This window comes from Podarcis filfolensis (genome assembly GCF_964270895.1).
Source record: "Podarcis filfolensis genome assembly, chromosome: 10".
In the NCBI taxonomy this organism is placed as follows: Eukaryota; Metazoa; Chordata; class Lepidosauria; order Squamata; family Lacertidae; genus Podarcis; species Podarcis filfolensis.
Genome location: NC_139612.1, coordinates 71666030 through 71684232, shown reverse-complemented (window position 1 = coordinate 71684232; position 18203 = coordinate 71666030). Strand labels below are relative to the sequence as shown.

At 42.9% G+C, this 18203-nt stretch overlaps 1 protein-coding gene across 1 annotated transcript in view; it reads right to left on the bottom strand.

The window, feature by feature from the left end:
• The window catches only part of LOC310744083 (uncharacterized protein), a 46097-nt gene extending 28534 nt beyond the window's left edge, over nucleotides 1–17563 (bottom strand). Inside the window, exons 1-3 of the mRNA XM_083574825.1 lie at nucleotides 16606–17563; nucleotides 15603–15747; nucleotides 12880–14637 (exon numbers count right to left, since the gene is read on the bottom strand). Of these exons, the coding sequence (XP_083430951.1) occupies nucleotides 12880–14455 (1576 nt within the window). The 5' untranslated portion in view covers nucleotides 14456–14637; nucleotides 15603–15747; nucleotides 16606–17563. The remainder of the gene's footprint in view (nucleotides 1–12879; nucleotides 14638–15602; nucleotides 15748–16605) is intronic.
• Between the last annotated feature and the right edge of the window lie 640 nt (nucleotides 17564–18203).

Here is an 18203-nt window from a genome sequence, read left to right as displayed (position 1 = left end):
AAGAAAGAATTTTAAGTAATAAAAAACTGGGCCAAGAGTTTATCGCATCAGATTCGAACAAAAAGAGAGGTGTGGTAATATATGTAAAAGAGAAGCATGATCCAAAATTAATTTTTAAGGAGGATGAGGGAAGAATATTGATTGTACAAATTGGGTTTCAAGGGGAAAAATGGCTGATTGTGGGGATCTATGCACCAAACGATAAGAAAGCTGAATTTTATACAAAGTTGGATGAAATAATGTTAGAGTATTTAGATCAGAAATTGATACTACTGGGAGACTTTAATGGAGTGGTGGTACCGGATTTAGACAGATTAACAAAGAGGCGAAATACATATGAAGGTAAACTGCCGAAGGCCTTCTTTGATATGGCCAATATATTGGGACTAATTGACATCTGGAGATTAAGGAATCCAAGAGTAAGACAATTTTCATTCCACTCTGAACCAAACCAAAGCTTCAGCAGAATAGATCAGATCTGGGTTTCTAAGATTCTAACACTGAGAGTAACTAGAATTGAAATCCTTCCAAGAACCCTGTCAGATCATAATCCACTATATATGGAATTAAAAGGGAAGGACCCTTCTACACATAGTTGGAGAATGAATGAGAGCTTATTTAATGACCAGAGAGTAGTGGAAACTGCAAAAGAGACAATAACAGACTATTTTAAATAGAATCTAAACAAAGAAACACCAATTGAAACAGTCTGGGATGCGAGCAAAGCGGTGATAAGGGGTTTCCTATTTCAAAAAAACAGCTTCCAGAAAAGAGGGAGAGAGAAGAAGAAAGAAGAGATCCTGTCCCAGATCATGGGGAACGAAAAACAGCTTATAACAAAACCTAAAGATGAAATAATAAAAGGAAATATAAAAATGTTGCAGTCTCAGTTCTCCATGGTGGTGGGACAGGAGATCGAATGGAAAATAAAAGCCATGAGACAAAAAAAATTTGAGTCAGCCAACAAAGTTGGGAGATTCTTGGCGTGGCAAATAAAAGCAAGACAAAAACAGAACACAATTTGTAAAATAAAATATGGGGATAAAATGATTGAGGACCCGAAAGAAATTAGAAAAGCATTTCAGAGATTCTATAGAGATCTTTATAGGAAAGATACAGAAGACAATAAGAGAATAGAAAAGTATATCCATGACCATAAATTGCATCAAATCTCAGAAGAAGAAAAAAGAGTGCTTAACCAGGAGGTAACAGAACAAGAGGTCATGAAGGCAATAAAAAGAATGAAAATAGGGAAGACCCCAGGACCGGACGGTATCTCAGCAAAGTATTATAAAACATTATCGCAATACCTGACACCTGTTCTAAGTGAAGTAATGAATAAAGTCTTAAGAGAAGGAAAGATGCCAAACACCTGGAAAGAAGCGTATATAACACTGATCCTGAAGAAAGAGGTGGATATATTAGATGTAAAAAATTTCAGACCAATTTCGTTATTGAATAACGACTATAAGCTATTTGCGGATATACTAGCGAATAGACTAAAAATGGTGTTAAATAAGGTGATACACAAGGACCAAACAGGCTTTCTGCCGGGGAGGCAATTAAGGGACAACGTAAGAAACCTGATAAATATAATTGAATACCTTGAAGTCAGAAATGAGAAACAGGCAGTACTAATGTTCATAGATGCGGAAAAAGCGTTCGATAATGTTTCTTGGCATTTCATGAAAGAAAACTTAAAAGTACTAGGAACTGGTGAAATTTTTTTGAGAGGTATTGACACGATTTATTCGGACCAAAAAGCAAAGTTAATAATTAATAACAACATATCAGATAACTTTGAGATAACTAAAGGTACTAGGCAGGGATGTCCTTTGTCTCCCTTGCTATTTATTACAGTCCTAGAGGTCTTGAACAAGAAGCTAAGAGAATCATCAGAAGTCAAAGGCATTAAGGTGGGACGAAAAGAATTTAAGTTAAGAGCCTTCGCAGATGATCTAGTCTTAACGCTGGAAGAACCAAGACGAAGTGTGAAAGAGGCAATAAAAAGAATGGAAGAGTTTGGGAAGGTATCAGGGTTTAAACTCAACAAAAACAAGACGAAAATGCTAGCAAAAAATCTGAAGAAAGAAGAGATGGAAGAATTACAAGTAGACTCAGGAATCGCAATAGCTAAAAAAATTAAATATTTAGGAATTTGGATGACAACAAAAAAATATAAACCTGTACAAGGACAACTATGAGGTGGTATGGAAAGAAATTAAGAAAGATATGGATATATGGAGCAGACTAAAATTGTCATTATTAGGCAGAATCTTTGTGATAAAAATGAATATACTACCTAGACTGTTATTTTTATTTCAAGCAATACCAGTGGTAAAAGGGATAAGACAATTTAAGGATTGGCAAAAAAAAAAAAATAGCGAAATTTGTCTGGCAGGGGAAAAGGCCAAGGATAAAAATGAAGATATTAGTAGATAAGAAAGAGAGAGGAGGTTTTGATTTACCAGACCTGACTTTATATTATGAAGCTTCGTGCTTGGTATGGTTAAAAGATTGGCTGACTTTAGAAAACACTGACCTATTAGATCTAGAGGGCCACGACAATTGATACGGTTGGCATTTGTACCTATGGTACAACAAAGTAAAGGTACATAAAGGTTTTCTAAAACATGTTTGGAAATCTTTATATGAAGTATGGGATCGGAATAAACACCTCCTGGAAAGAAAGACACCGTGGTGGATATCACCAATTGAGGTGTTGACAACAAAAAAAGTAAACATAGAAGGGGAAAGAGTAACATACAAGGATATTACTAGGAAAACAGATCAAGGGATAAAGCTCAAACCATATGACCAAATTGAAAAGATGTTAACAGGGTGGCTGCAATACCACCAGATCAGTGACTTATTAAAGGAAGATAAAAAGAGAAATGGGTTCGAAGATAAAAAATCAAAATTCCAAATCGAGTTGATAGATTGTAAAGATAAAATTTTATCAAGAATGTATAGTTTATTGCTAGAATGGTACACAAAAGACGAAGAAGTAAAGGAATCAATGATAAAATGGGCAATTGATATTGGGCATAACATTGAATTGGATGCGTGGAAAAGATTATGGAAGGAGGGTTTGAGATTTACAGGATGTATGGCTTTAAAGGAAAACTTGCTAAAAATGATGTATAGATGGCATTTGACGCCAGTAAAATTAGCTAAAATGTATAGGAAAAAAGAAAGAAAATGTTGGAAATGTAAAAAGGCAGATGGGGACTATTTCCATATGTGGTGGACCTGCGATAAGGTAAAAATTTTTGGGGAATCAATTTATAATGAACTCAAAAAAATATTTAGATATACTTTTCCCAAAAGACCGGAAGCGTGTCTAAAAGGCTTAATAGGAACAGAAATTATAATAGAAGATCAAAATTTGTTCATGTATGCTACAGCTGCCGCGAGGACCCTTCTGGCCAAAAGATGGAAAGTACTAGATATACCAACTATTCAGGAGTGGCAGGCAAAGTTGACAGAATATGCAGAACTTGCCAAACTATCAGGGAGGATCCGGGACCAGGGAGATCAAAGATACCAAAATAACTGAAGTAAATTTATTGAATATTTAAAGAAGAATTGTAAAGAGGTCAAGACACTAGCAGGATTGACATAATACCTCCAGTGTATAATAGTACTAATATGAGAATGATGTGCATGATGGAAAGAGAATATACCAGTTGTGGGGAGGGAGGGGGGGTCGCAACTCGGCAGAGTCAAAGGGAATGTATGGTTCTACTACTATTTGTTGAAAAAGAATATGTAAGGAAAACAATAAAAATTCACTTGGAAAAGTGCTTGCTCCAGGATTCTTCATTGAAAGGTACTGACTCTCCTGCCTTCTTCAGCCGCTGCACGAAATTCTCTGCTGAGATAAGACTTATGGCCTTGGAAGCGCACTGGACGTTTACTCAACATTAAACTAATTAAAGTTTAATGGACAGAAATGAAGTTCCAGGGAACCAGGCAGAGGGCCTCCTGCCCTATGGAATGCCCTCCCTTCAGAGGGCAAGGAAATGGGCAACTCTCGGACATTTAGAAGACAGCTATATTAGGATGTTTTTAATGTTTGATGTTTTACTGTCTTTTTTATGTACTTTAAGCTGCCCAGAGTGGCTGGGGAAACCCAACCAGATGGGCGGGGTATAAATGCTGCAATCATTCTTATTATCTTGTATATTTTGTAGTTATTTTGGAATTTGTACTGCAATATCAGGTCACGAAATGTTATGGGTGGAGAAAATCACAGGGTTGCCGTAAAGAAAGAAGAAGAAGAAGAAGAAGAAGAAGAAGAAGAAGAAGAAGAAGAAGAAGAAGAGGAGGAGGAGGAGGAGGAGGAGGAGGAGTTTGGATTTGATATCCCGCTTTATCACTACCCTAAGGAGTCTCAAAGCAGCTAACATTCTCCTTTCCCTTCCTCCCCCACAACAAACACTCTGTGAGGTTAGTGGGGCTGAGAGACTTCAAAGAAGTGTGACTGGCCCAAGGTCACCCAGCAGCTACATGTGGAGGAGCAGGGGAAGTGAACCCGGTTCACCAAATTACGAGTCTATGGCTCTTAACCACTACACCACACTGGCTCCCAGTGTAAAGTATAATCCCATCCACAAACTTTCATTCACATACAGTCTGTAAATTTGGGAAGGTTGCACAGCTCACCTGTGCTAATACTGTCAGTCTTTGGCAAGTGTGAGGAAGATGCAGGCCCTCCGCTCCCCCCCCCCAAGTTCCTTTAAGAGCCCCACGTTGCACGGGGCAGGCTCACCTGCAGCGAAACAAAACGCAGCTGCCCTGGCAGAGTGGAGCCAGGCTGGGGGGACCCCTGAAATGTGTCCCTAGAAGAAATGCAAGTCCTAGGCTCTGTGGTTTAACCCACAGCGCCACCCGCATCCATAAGAATGGATAAATATGAGGAAAACTTTTCCAGGGATCCTTTTCTGGTTGCCTTGAAGGGGGGGTCGATTCTTGGGTGGGAGGGAGAAGCCAAGGCCGCCCCTCCGGAGATTCCTCGTGGGCGCACGATGGAGACGTCTCCCCAAAGACTGGTCTTTGGACTGGCCAGGGAGTCCTCGTGGGACCCCGTGGGTGGGCGCCCCATGTCTACTCCTGCCGAGGAAAGCCCCCTTCGCAGCACACGTTCAGGGATCCAGGCCCTGCCGGGGGGGGCACGGAAGGCGCTTTGGGCAGCTGGCGCGGAGTCCCTCTCTGGGTCCTTCTCTCCCCTCTCCCCCGCCCGCGACCCCTTTACCTCTTTGTCCTCGATCCAGATTCTCAATTCCTTTCCTGCAACGTCGATGTTTTGTTGGGGTGGTCCCCTGCCGCCCCTCCTCCCCTTTCCGAAAGGGCGCGCCCCTAGAGCTATGGGGCAGAGCGGCAATCCGGCGTAGAAGCTCCACTTCCGGGAGAAGCTGGCAGTTTGGGAGGAGGCTCACCCCTCCCTTATTCCCGGAACAGAAGCCGGATTGGAGGAGGAGGATCCTGATACTTCCAAAGGAGACGCCCAGGACAGCCTTGCAGCTAGAGGGATGTCTGAATACTATTATGGTTCTTATTGGAAGAGGGCAGTTAAAAGGTGTGAGAAACTGGGGTTGTTGACAGGGGTGGGTGACGGGTCCATGTTTCTGAATGCCAAAGACTCCTCCTTTGTGACAAATCTGTGATGCATCAAAGATGCTGTGGAAATATGTATTGTGGGAAATGGGGAGAGCTCTTAAAAATCCATGCAACCATCTTCTCGGGGTTCCTACTCTTGGTGTGTTTGAACCTTGTTGCAGCAAATAAAGATCAGGTCAACTGACCACCGTTTGCTTCTTTAACTTGGCTGGATTCTCCTTCTTTTGCTGACTGGAGGGACCCCCGGGGAGGGGCGCCCTGACGAGCTGGGCAGCGGAGGAAATCCGCACCCGGGGATATTTTCCTTCTCAACTCCTTCCCACCTGAGCCTCACCCCCTTACCTAAAAGCCAGACACAACACAAGGTGACAGGATTGTGACTCCTGCCCTCAGCAAACAAAATAGCTCCCCCTCCCCCCCGGAGCAAAGCAACCCCGGGATACTGAGGTCCCCCTATCCTTGAAATGAAAAGGGGAGGGGCTCGGGACACCTTCCGGGAGCAGGCGGGGAGGGGGCTGCCCAGGCTCCAGGACCTCCTTCTCAGTTATTCCTCCCCCACCCCCTCCTCCTGCCTCTCCTCCTTTTCTACAGCTTCTTCACGTGTGGGGAAGCTGTGGCCCTTGGGCCTGATCCTGCAGGGCTTACCTGGCATTCCTCCAGATGCAGGTGAGCCCTCCTTTCTCCTTCAAGGTGAACAGGGTTTCCCAAATTTGGGTTTCCAGCTGTTTTTGGACGACAGCTGCCATCACCCCTAGCAGGCAAGACCAGTGCTCAGGGATGATGGTGGAAAGGATCGTAAAACAGCTCCTTCTCCTTACGGGACCCACAAGGAGCCTGTCTAGGAAACAGTCGGTCTCCCAACAGTCAGAGAAACTAACAGAGACCAACCAAAGTAATGCTGGATCAAAGCGGCTGCTATGCCTGATCTTTTATTAAGGTAAGAAAGGCAAAGGACCCCTGGACGGTTAAGTCCAGTCAAAGTTGACTCTGGGGTTTCGGCGCTCATCTTGCTTTCAGGCCAAGGGAGCCGGCATTTGTCCACAAACAGCTTCATGGTCATGTGGCCAGCAGGACTAAACTGCTTCTGGTGCATGACAGAAACCAGAGCGCATGGAAACACCGTTTACCTTCCCGCCACCTATTTATCTACTTGCACTGGTGTGCTTTCGAACTGCTAGGTTGGCAGGAGCCAGAGCAGAGCAACGGGAGCTCACCCCGTCGCGGGAATTCAAACTGCCAACCTTCCGATCAGCAAGATCATGAGGCTCTGTGGTTTAGACCACAGCGCCACCCACATCCTCCCTGATCTTTAATTAATAGACCTTCTGCAGCAGGGTCTGAAGCCACTCACGCAGGAGGAAGGTGGGAACTCTGAACAAAAGAAAGACCATACTTTTATAAATTTCAAAAAAGGTTGTCCACCCCACCTTTTCCCACCCTTGTAGATCTGTCATGGAGGACGTCAGGAAGGTGGTGCCGCAGTGTGAGGTTACAAGTGAGGATCGCTTGTGAAGTGGATGGTGATAGTGACATTATTCATGTGTTTGCAAAGTACCTGGTGCTGGGGTCTGGGCTGCACCCATTCTGTTAATGGCTGTCCCTTTTGTGATGCTGCAGGAATGGACAGAGGAAACAGCATTGGAAGCAACAAGCAGTGCATATATGGACGTTCACAGTTCCCACTGTTGTGCTAAGATGTGTGGAATGTGATCCATCAGAAGCAGTACAAGTCAATCTGAGACAGATTGAATTGTATAATGGTGAGAGGCTCACACGAGCCTGCAACCAGTTATCTGCTGTGCATGTAAAAAGGGGAATGCACTCTGCTACATAAAGGAACTTGCTGCCGCAAGTTAGGAAGGATATTAACAAACAATATATCCTCTCCTGCCACCCTGAACATTCCCACAAGATGTTCCCATCTTAGTGTCAGATTGGAACTCTTACTGGGAGAAGTCAGTCTTTATTTGTGAAGGGCTGTTACTTTGTTTGAAGAATAGTTTATTCAATAAAAGTGTCTTAGTCATGAATGGGTGTTTTTTTTTAATTGTAGACCCAGTAGAAGGCAGTGTGGAGTTGTCTATACTGGGTCTTAAGTACAGACAACTTAAGTACAGCAACTCCAGGGCATGAGCTAAGTAGCAGCAGGGTAGGGGCCACATGTAGAGCAATTCCCACACTGAGGTCAAAAACACACACAGAGGCAGCAGGACTTCTTCAGTAATAGTTTACTGAGCTTTCAAAGCATACAGTTCTCACTGGGTCCCGAGCGAGGCACAAAACTTTGCTCCTGAGAGCAAATCCAGTTTCAGCAGGAAAAAAATACAGCACACAGGATATCTACGTCAGGCAGACACACTGGCAGAAGGGAGCAAGGGAGGAAAGAGGCTGAAAGGACACAGGGCAATGGATGTGTTTCGCTTCCTGTCGTCTGGGAGGGAAGTCAGCAACTCAGCATCTGCAGGGGTTTCACGAAGCAAAGCTTTCTGCCAGCTGCTTCCAGGCACATCCCAAAATACACACTGTGATTCCCAGTGTATTGACATATCAATTGTTTTTCAAAGGTTATCGGGATATGGTCTAGAAACCAGCATTGGATAAGATATCAATATATCGCCCAGCCCTAATCCTCACCCACCACCAGCAATCCATATTCGCCCTCTCCCCTTCTCTCTCTCTCTTTTTTACTTTCTTTTTATTGAGTTTCTCTTAAAAAAAACAACCATAAGGAAAAAAAACAAATCAACAAATCCAAAAGAAGTATCCATACATAGCACAAAAATAACATCCATTACAGTTCTTTGTCGTCTTCCTTGAATCTTTATATCTTTAGATATTTAAACCTTTCCTCTACACACCCATTGACCTCCTTCCCTCCCGATTTCGGGCTTCTTAATAAAAATTCTTCCTTTTTTTCTGCAGCTATTAATTGTTAATGGATTACTCGTCGTAAGACTTATATCAAACCTGCTATAGTTTTTAGGTCTCTATAATTTCTTTCAATGTATACCATAAATTTATTCCAGTCACTAATAAACTTTGTATTCTTTTGGTTTCTGATTTTTTGTGTCATTTTTGCTAAATCAACATATTCATATAATTTTGTTTGCCAATCTCTGATCGTTGGGGTATTTGGACTTTTCCAATTTTGTGCAATTAATATTCTAGCGGCGGCTGTGGCATATTAGAATAATATCTTATCTTCTTTTTTTATTTCATCCCCAACTATTCCTAGTAAGAAGGCCTCTGGTCTTTTAGGGAAGGTATATTTAAATATTTTTTTTAAACTCATTATAAATAAGTTCCCAGAACTTCTTCATTATTTTGCAGGTCCACCACATATGGTAGAAATTGCCTTCTTTGATTTTACACTTACAGGAAGCCTTATTTCCTGTTTTGTACATTTTCCCTAGTTTTGCCAGTGTGATGTACCACCTATACATCATTTTTTCCAAATTTTCTCTGAGTAAGACACATGCCGTGAATTTCATTCCATTAGTCCATAATTTCAACCACTCAATCATATTCTATATTGTATCCCACGTCCATTGCCCATTTTGTCACGACCTCCTTTATTTCTTCATCTTTAGTGTCCCAATCTAATAGTATGTTATACATACTATTTACCTTCAATTATTTACCTTCAATTATTTCTATCTGGAATTTAGATTTTTTCTCGTTTATCCCTACTTTTTTGTCTTCCTTCCATACAGCGTTTATTTGATGAAATTGCAGCCAGCCTGTTAATTTGTCTTTCAACTCCTCATATGTTCTCAATTTCCATCCACTCTCTGATCTTATCAGTAGGTCTTCATATGTCAGTCTTTCTCCTTCCATATTTGCTTTTTTGGTTGTTAAAATATCAATTGGAGATAACCACAGGGTGTTTTCCATTCCAGGAGTTTTTTATTTTTCTCCCAAACTTCATCTAGTGGCCCTCTGATAATGTAGTTTGAAAAATCTTTGTGTACCTTTTCTTTATTTAGCCACAAATAGGCATGCCACCCGAATCTGTTGTTGAAGCCCTCTAAATCTAACAGATCGGTGTCTTCCAAATTAATCCAATCTCTAATCCAGCAGAGGCAGAAGGCCTCAAAGTATAATTACAGATTAGGTACTGCGAATCCCCCTCTTTCTTTCTGATCTGTAAGTAATTTGAATCTAATTCTTAGTCTTTTCCCTTGCCATATAAATTTCGAAAGAGTTTTTTGCCAATCTTTAAACATTGAGGAACCTCTAATCACTAGGATGTTTTGGAACAAAAATATCATTCTTGGGAGTATGTTCATTTTTATTGCCGCCATCCTTCCCGCCCACGAAAGTTTTACTCTGTTCCACGTATCTAGATCTTTTTTGATCTCCTTCCATGTTGTGAAGTAATTATCCTGAATTAAATTTATGTTTTTTGTGGTTAGCCAAATTCCCAGATATTTTATTTTTTTAGCCACCTTGATTCCATTCTGTATCTCCAGTTTTTCTCTTTCATCTTTTCCCAAATTTTTGGTCAACATTTTTGTCTTTAATTTGTTTAATTTAAAACCGGATAGTTTGCCATATTCTTCTAATATCTCCAAGGCCTTACTAAGACTTTTCTGCGGTTCTTCTAGGGATAGCATCAAATCATCTGCGTACGCTTTTAGTTTGTATTCCTTCGTTCCAACTTTGATCCCTCGAATCTCTGGTGTTGCTCTTATTTTGTTCGTAATTACCTCTAATACCATAATGAATAAAAGCAGGGATAGAGGGCATCCCTGTCTTGTTCCTTTTTCAATTTTGAATGAGTTTGTTAGATTATTCTTTATAATCAGTTTAGCAGATTGGTTCAAATAAATCGATTTTATTCCTTCCATAAATTCGCCCTCTAGCCCTGCTTTCTCCATACTTTTTAGTAAGAACAGCCATGAGACGTTATCGAATGCCTTCTCTGCATCGATGAAAATCAGCACCGCAGGTACCTCATTCTTACACTCCAGATATTCAATGATGTTTATAATATGCCTTACATTGTCCTTGAGTAACCTATTTTAGTCTAAATCTCAATAAAGAAACAAGTATAGATGTAGTCTGGGATGCCAGCAAGGCGGTCCTAAGAGGGTTTCTTATTCAGCAAAATAGTTATAAGAGGAAAGTAAGAGAACAAAAGAAAGAGGAAATCCTTAGTCAGCTAAGAGAATGTGAGAAAAAATTAATAACAAACCCAAAAGACGAACAAAACATACAAATAACAAAAATGTTACAAACACAGTATTCAATGCTAACAAGCCAAGAAATTGAATGGAAAATTAAGTTAATGAAACAAAAATATTTTGAATCAGCTAACAAAACAGGTAAACTATTAGCTTGGCAACTGCGAAAAAGGCAAAAACAAAATGTAATAAATAAGATAAAAATAGAAGAACAATTGATAGAAGATCCAAAAGAAATAAAGGAAAATTTCCTCAAATTCTATGAGAAATTGTACAAAAAGGAAGACGAAGAGATAACCCGGATAGAAGAATATTTAGAAGACTACAGTGGGAAAACCATAACAGAGGAAGAAAGAACTCAATTAAATAAACCTATAAAAGCAGAAGAGATCCAGGATGCGATAAGGAAGATGAAACCAGGGAAAGCCCCGGGACCAGATGGACTGTCGGCTAAATATTATAAAGTACTAGAAAATCAACTAACACCAGTGCTATGTGACATCATGAACAATATATTAAGAGGAGGTAGGATACCAGAGACATGGAAAGAGGCCCACATTTCGATGATCCCTAAACCGGACACGGATAAATTAAACATCAAAAACTATAGACCTATATCACTATTAAACAACGATTACAAAATTTTCGCAGAGGTGATGGCAAACAGACTCAAAAAATGCCTAGTAATTTTAATACATAAAGATCAAGCAGGATTCCTCCCAAATAGGTCACCCTCTCCCCTTCTCTATCAAAAGGTAAGGTAAAGGTAAAGGGACCCCTGACCATTAGGTCCAGTCATGACCAACTCTGGGGTTGCGGCGCTCATCTCGCTTTACTGGCCGAGGGAGCTGGCGTACAGCTTCCGGGTCATGTGGCCAGCATGACTAAGCCGCTTCTGGTGAACCAGAACAGCACACGGAAACACCGTTTACCTTCCCGCCTGAGCGGTACCTATTTATCTACTTGCACTTTAACATGCTTTCGAACTGCTAGGTTAGCAGGAGCAAGGACCGTGTAATGGGAGCTCACCCCGTCGCAGGGATTCAAACCACGGACCTATGGTTTAACCCACAGCGCCACCCGCGTCCCTGTCAAAAGGTACTTTATATCTAAAATGATTCTCACTATTGTGAGACATTACCTTCATTTAAAAAAATACAGCACACAGGTACACACACCAGCAGAAGGGAGCAAGGAAGGCAAGAGGCTGGAACAACACAGGGCAATGTGTTTTGTCAGGGAATGGTCTGAAGCCGAATATGGGGGAATGCATTCTCAAGCAGATTAGCTTTCCTCAGAAGAGGAGGGAGAGAAACAGCCCCCCTCGTTTCTAGTGGTCTCAGAAGCAGGGAGTGACACAGACACAATGAAGATTAGACAGGAGTTACCCAGTTCGAGATAATGACAACACTCAGCTGGGCCCTGAAGCCGGAAGCCGGATTTCCTCTGTGTTCATTGCTGTGAAGAAGAGGGGACTCTGAGAGGAACATGTCCCACACTCCATACATCTAAATGGTTTCTCCCATCTGAGACTCTCGTGATGTTTCTTAAACACTCCATTATAACAAAAGCACTTTCTGTAATCCTTCCATTTAAACTGCTTCTCGGCTTTGAGTTTGTTGATGGTTTGTAGGGTTTCAACTCTTAAAGTTCTTCCTGTCCATGAGTCTGTTGATATAGGACTTCCACTAGGACTGAACCTTTATCGCCTTTCCTGACATTTATATGGTTTGTCTCTTGGGTGAGTTTGTTCACGTAAATTAAGGGTTCCACTCTGACTGAAGTTCCTTCCACATGCCATAGATTGAAATGGTTTCTCCCATGTGTGTCTGCTGATGTTTTCTAAGATTTCCACTTTGAGTGAAGCTCTTTCCACATTCCAGGCATTCAAATGGTTGCTCCCCTGTGTGAGTCCGTTGATGTCTTCTAAGGTGTCCATTATGAAGAAAGCTCTTTCCGCACTCCATACATTTATATGGTTTCTCCCCTGTGTGAGTCTGTAGATGAATACTGAGGTGTCCACTCTGGCTGAAGATCTTTCCACACTCCATACATTTATATGGTTTTTCACCCGTGTGAGTAAGTTCATGACATCTAAGGGATACATTGTGACTGAAGCTCTTTCCGCACTCCATACATTTATATGGTTTCTCCCCTGTGTGAGTCCGTTGATGTTTTCTAAGATTTCCATTCTGACCGAAGCTCTTTCCACACTCCATACATTTAAATGGTTTCTCCCCTGTGTGAGTCCGTTGATGTAATCTAAGTTTTGAATTGAAACTAAAGCTCTTTCCGCACTGCGTACATTTAAATGGTTTTCCCCCTGTGTGAATCCACTGGTGTAACTTAAGGTATCCGTTATCACTAAAGCTCTTTCCGCACTCCATACATTTATATGGTTTCTCCACTGTGTGAGTCTGTAGATGAATACTGAGGTTTCCACTCTGACTGAAGCTCTTTCCACACTCCATACATTTAAATGGTTTCTCCCCTGTGTGAGTCCGTTGGTGTGTTCTAAGGGATGCATTGAAATTAAAGCTCTTTCCACACTCCATGCATTTAAAAGGTTTTTCACCCGTGTGAGTCCATTGATGTGTTCTAAGTTTTCCTTTATCACTAAAGCTCTTTCCACACTCCATACATTTATATGGTTTCTCCCCTGTGTGAGTCCGTTGATGTGTTCTAAGAACTCCATTCTTACTGAAGCTCTTTCCGCACTCCATACATATATATGGTTTCTCCCCTGTGTGAGTCCGTTGATGATGTCTAAGGGATACATTGTGACCGAAGCTCTTTCCGCACTCCATACATTTAAATGGTTTCTTCCCTGTGTGAGTTTGTAGATGAACATTGAGGTGTCCACTCCGACTGAAGCTCTTTCCACACTCCATGCATTTAAAAGGTTTTTCACCCGTGTGAATCCGTTGATGTCTTCTAAGGTCTCCATTCTTACTGAAGCTCTTTCCGCACTCCATACACTTAAATGGTTTTCCCCCTGTGTGAGTCTGTTGATGTCTTCTAAGCTTTTTATTATCACTAAAGCTCTTTCCGCACTCCATACATTTATATGGTTTTTCCCCTGTGTGAATCCGCTGGTGTAATTTAAGGTATCCATTATCACTAAAGCTCTTTCCGCACTCCATACATTTATGTGGCTTCTCCCCTGTGTGAGTTTGTCGATGAATATTGAGGTGTCCACTCTGACTGAAGCTCTTTCCGCACTCCATACATTTAAATGGTTTCTCCCCTGTGTGAGTCCGTTGGTGTGTTCTAAGGGATACATTGTGACTGAAGCTCTTTCCGCACTCCATACATTTATATGGTTTCTCCCCTGTGTGAGTTTGTAGATGAATATTAAGGTGTCCACTCTGACTGAAGCTCTTTCCACACTCTATGCATTTAAAAGGTTTTTCACCCGTGTGAGTCCGTTTGTGCTGTTTAAGGTGTCCACTCTGACGGAAGCTCTTTCCGCACGCCATACATTTATATGGTTTCTCCCCTGTGTGAGTCTGTTTGTGCCATTTAAGGTGTCCACTCTGACGGAAGCTCGCTCCGCACTCCATACATGTAAATGGTTTCTCCCCTGAGTGAGTCCGTTGATGTATTCTAAGGTTTCCATTTCCACTAAAGCTCTTTCCACACTCCATGCATTTAAATGGTTTTTCCTGTTGGAGTTCGTTGATGTGAGCTATGTATGCTCATTCAGTGAAGCATATCCCACATTTGACACATTTTAATTTCTATTCCTAATTAAACTGAAGGTGCCCGATCCCCTGAAGTTTTGACTGTCTTCTCCTTCACCTTCTTCAGAGTGGTAGGAAAGGAAATCCTGTTTGGGTTTCAAGGAAGAGAACAAAGGAAAAGAGAGCACATCAGATGTCATTAGCACCACCTCATATTTCAAGATATCCTACATTTCCCCGCATCCTACCCATGTTCCAAACTTTTAAAAAATGAAAATGCAATGTCATCAAATATTAGTAATGCATCAGCAACCTTTCATAATCCTCAATCATTGTTAATAAAGCAGAATGATCAAGGAATACAGACTTTTCAAACCAATTGTTTCCTCACAGGAAAGGCAGCTGCTCTCTGTCCATGAAAAGGCCCTCTGTTTCTCTGGTTCATTGTTCCTTTGGACATTCCCCATCCTCTGCATCATAATCCTCCATCCACCTCTGTCTCTTAATGAATCACCTGCACAGTCCCATTGGCCTCTGGAGGACCATATGGACTATTATGTGAGACCTAGGTCTATGTCTTTTCCAGGGACTGTGGTCTGGGTTAGTCAGAGAACTAGTGACAAGTCTTGGTGTTTCGGGTCAGCTGAATGGGTGCTCAGGGAAGCTCCTGTTTTTGGAGATGGACCTCCATCTAGAAGCCTTGCATTGCATGGAGAGAGAAGGAGAAGCGAAAGGAAAGCAGCTGGCGCATGGGAATCCCAGACGGAAAAACCCACCCCCACTGCTCCTTATAATAATGAGGTGCAGCCTGATCTTGTGCCTGTCTCCTGATGCAGGACTATCCTAAAATGACACTTACAAATCTGAATACTAAAGGCAAATAGATAATTGTACTTAATAGAAACTTCATCCTTGAATATGTAGTATTGATTCATTAACAGCCTGAAGTTATGTTGTTTCTTGAGAAATAAATTTATTCCTGATCTGTTTTAAATATCATAATTATAGGATGGCTTGGGGTGTTAGGGTAGTACCTTTCGTGGACGACATGTAGTCCACCTTGTGGGGTAATTTTTCCACCATTGGTCCCCACCCTGCACTCAGCTCTCACCTTTGGCTTCCAGAAGCTGTCAGCATGCAACAGGGGCAGTGATCCAAGCAACGGCTTCAATGGGCTGGCTAAACCAGGTGAGGATATCTGCTGGGTCTCAAATTCTTGGTGGGTTGGGGAATTCTGCTGCTGGTGAAGGCAGACCCTGGTGGATGGAGAGGAGGAGAACAACAGTGAATCCCACAGTCAAAAAGGCAGATTCCGCCCATGCTGCAGAGGAAAGTGAAGGGCTGAAGTGATTGTCAACCAGGGAAGGAAGCCCATCGAGAAGGAAAACTCTGATCCTAAACCTTCACTGCCTTGTGAGTTGTCTTCAGGAGAAGAGAAGGCTATGGGGGAAAAGGAAAGTCTTGGGCCTGAAACTTTTGGAGGTGCAGGACCAGGAAAGCTTCTGCCACCATTATCCTTCCAATTGGGATTCAGGCCTCATCATGGGATGGAAACTGCCCTGGTTGCACTGCTTGATGATCTCCGATGGGCTAGAGACCAAGGGGGAAAAAGCTCTTTCCTGGTTCTGCTGGATCTGTCAGCGGCTTTGGGGACCTTTGACCATGGTATGTGCACCTTTGACCATGTGCAGTGGTTCCCCTCCTTCCTCCTGGGCCATGTCCATAAAGTGGTGTTGGGGGATGAGTGTTCAGACCTCTGGGCTCTCACTTGTGGGGTTCCTGAGGACTCCGTCCTCTCCCCCATGCTTTTTAATATCTATACAAAGTTGCTGGGAGAGATCATCAGGGGGTTTGGGCTGGGTGTTCCCCAGTATGTGGATGATACCAAGCTCTACCTCTCTTTTAAATTGGAACCAGTGAAGGTACTGTATGAGTGTCTGGAGGCAGTTGAAGGATGGATGGCAGCTAACAGACTGAGGTTGAATCTTGATAAGACAGAAATACTGTCCCAGGGGAAAGGGGGCAGGCAGGTGTGGGAGACTCCCTAGACCTGATGAAGGTAACTGTGCCTCAAAAAGACCAGGTGCACAACCTGGGGGTCATTTTGGACTCACAGCTGTCCATGGAGGGGCAGGTCAATTCTGTTCCAGGGCAGTTGTCTGCCAGCTCCATCTGGTATGCTGGCTGAGACCCTCCATGCCTGGAGACTGTCTCCCCAGAGTGGTGCATATTCTCCTGCTTGGACTACTGCCATGTGCTACATGGGGCCATCTTTGAAGGTGACTCGTAAACTGCAGCTAATCCAGAATGTGGCAGCTAGACAACAGAATGAGAGCAGCCGCTGAGACAACATAACACCAGTCCGAAAGGATCTTCACTGATTTCCAGTACATTTCTGAGCACGATTCACATTGTTGGTGCTGACCTTTAAATTGCTTCGGTTGCATTTTTCAGGCATAGATTCCTGTTATGCCTTCAGTCACAAATTTATTTGCTGAAGGAATTTTTTGCTGTCTCTAAGCTTTCTTTCCTACTCTGCTAATTGTATGTTGGACTTGCTCTGGAGATCATTGTGGAGGAGGAAGATCATTGACCTAAAGCCCTACAGCCTCACTCTCTGTAGACCTGAAGGAGCGTCTCCACTCCCATCGCTCAGTCTGTACACTGAGGTCCTCCTTCGAGGGTCTTCTGCTGATTCACCCCCACCCCGACCCCCCATGAGAAGCGAAGTTACAGGGAAGCAGGCAGAGGGCAAGGAAATGGGCAACTATCTGACATTTGGAAGACAGCTGAAGGCAGCCCTGTATCAGGAGGTTTTGAATGTCTGATGTTTTACTGTCTTTTATATGTACTGTGAGCTGCCCAGAGTGGCTGGTGAAACCCAGCCAGTTAGGTAAGGTAGAAATACTACAATCATTTTTATTATATTGTTGTTTTTTTGTAGTTATATTGGAATTCGTACTGCAATATCAGTTCATGAAATGTTATGGGTGGAGAAAATCACAGGGATGCCATAAACGATAATCCCACCCTCAAACTCTCATTCACACACAGTCTGTAAATTAGGGGAGGTCACACACCTCACCTGTGCTAATCCTGGCACTCTTTGGCCTATATAGGCACACCTTGTAGGTAGAGCCTCCAGCCACAGGCACTGTCTATCATGAAAATGGGTCCTTTGACTGGGAAGAATCTCAACTTGTCAGTCATTCTGACACTGCCTACAAAGAATAAGAGGAACAGAAATGCTTTTGAGGTGCACCTTCTAGATCAATCCTGAGAGCCATTCCATGGACTCTGCACCCCTGTTTCTGATGACAGGTGTACATTTCCTCATCCTCAATGAAGCTGGCAGTGGAAAAGACATTAAAGATGGAAGCCTGAGAGAGAGGAAAAGGTTTCTGGCTGCTTCCCGGGTGGGATTGCGGAAACAAAGAGCCGCTTCTGAGAAGGCCTCTCCCCTCCCCTCTTCCTCTCCGGATTTGAACCGCTGCGACTGGGCAGGGCAGGGGTTTATGGGGGCGTGAAGAGGATGGAGCTTGCAAGAAGGAAGCCACAGGGGGGTCTCTATCCAGGCGTCCCTCGAGCCCGTTAACCCTTTCATGACCCGCCTTTCTCCGTGCAGATCCGACAGGGACCCAGGGATCCCTGCGTGGGGGAAACGGGGCAAAGGAGCCCTCTTGGGACCCCCTCGGTGGGCGCCCCATGTCCG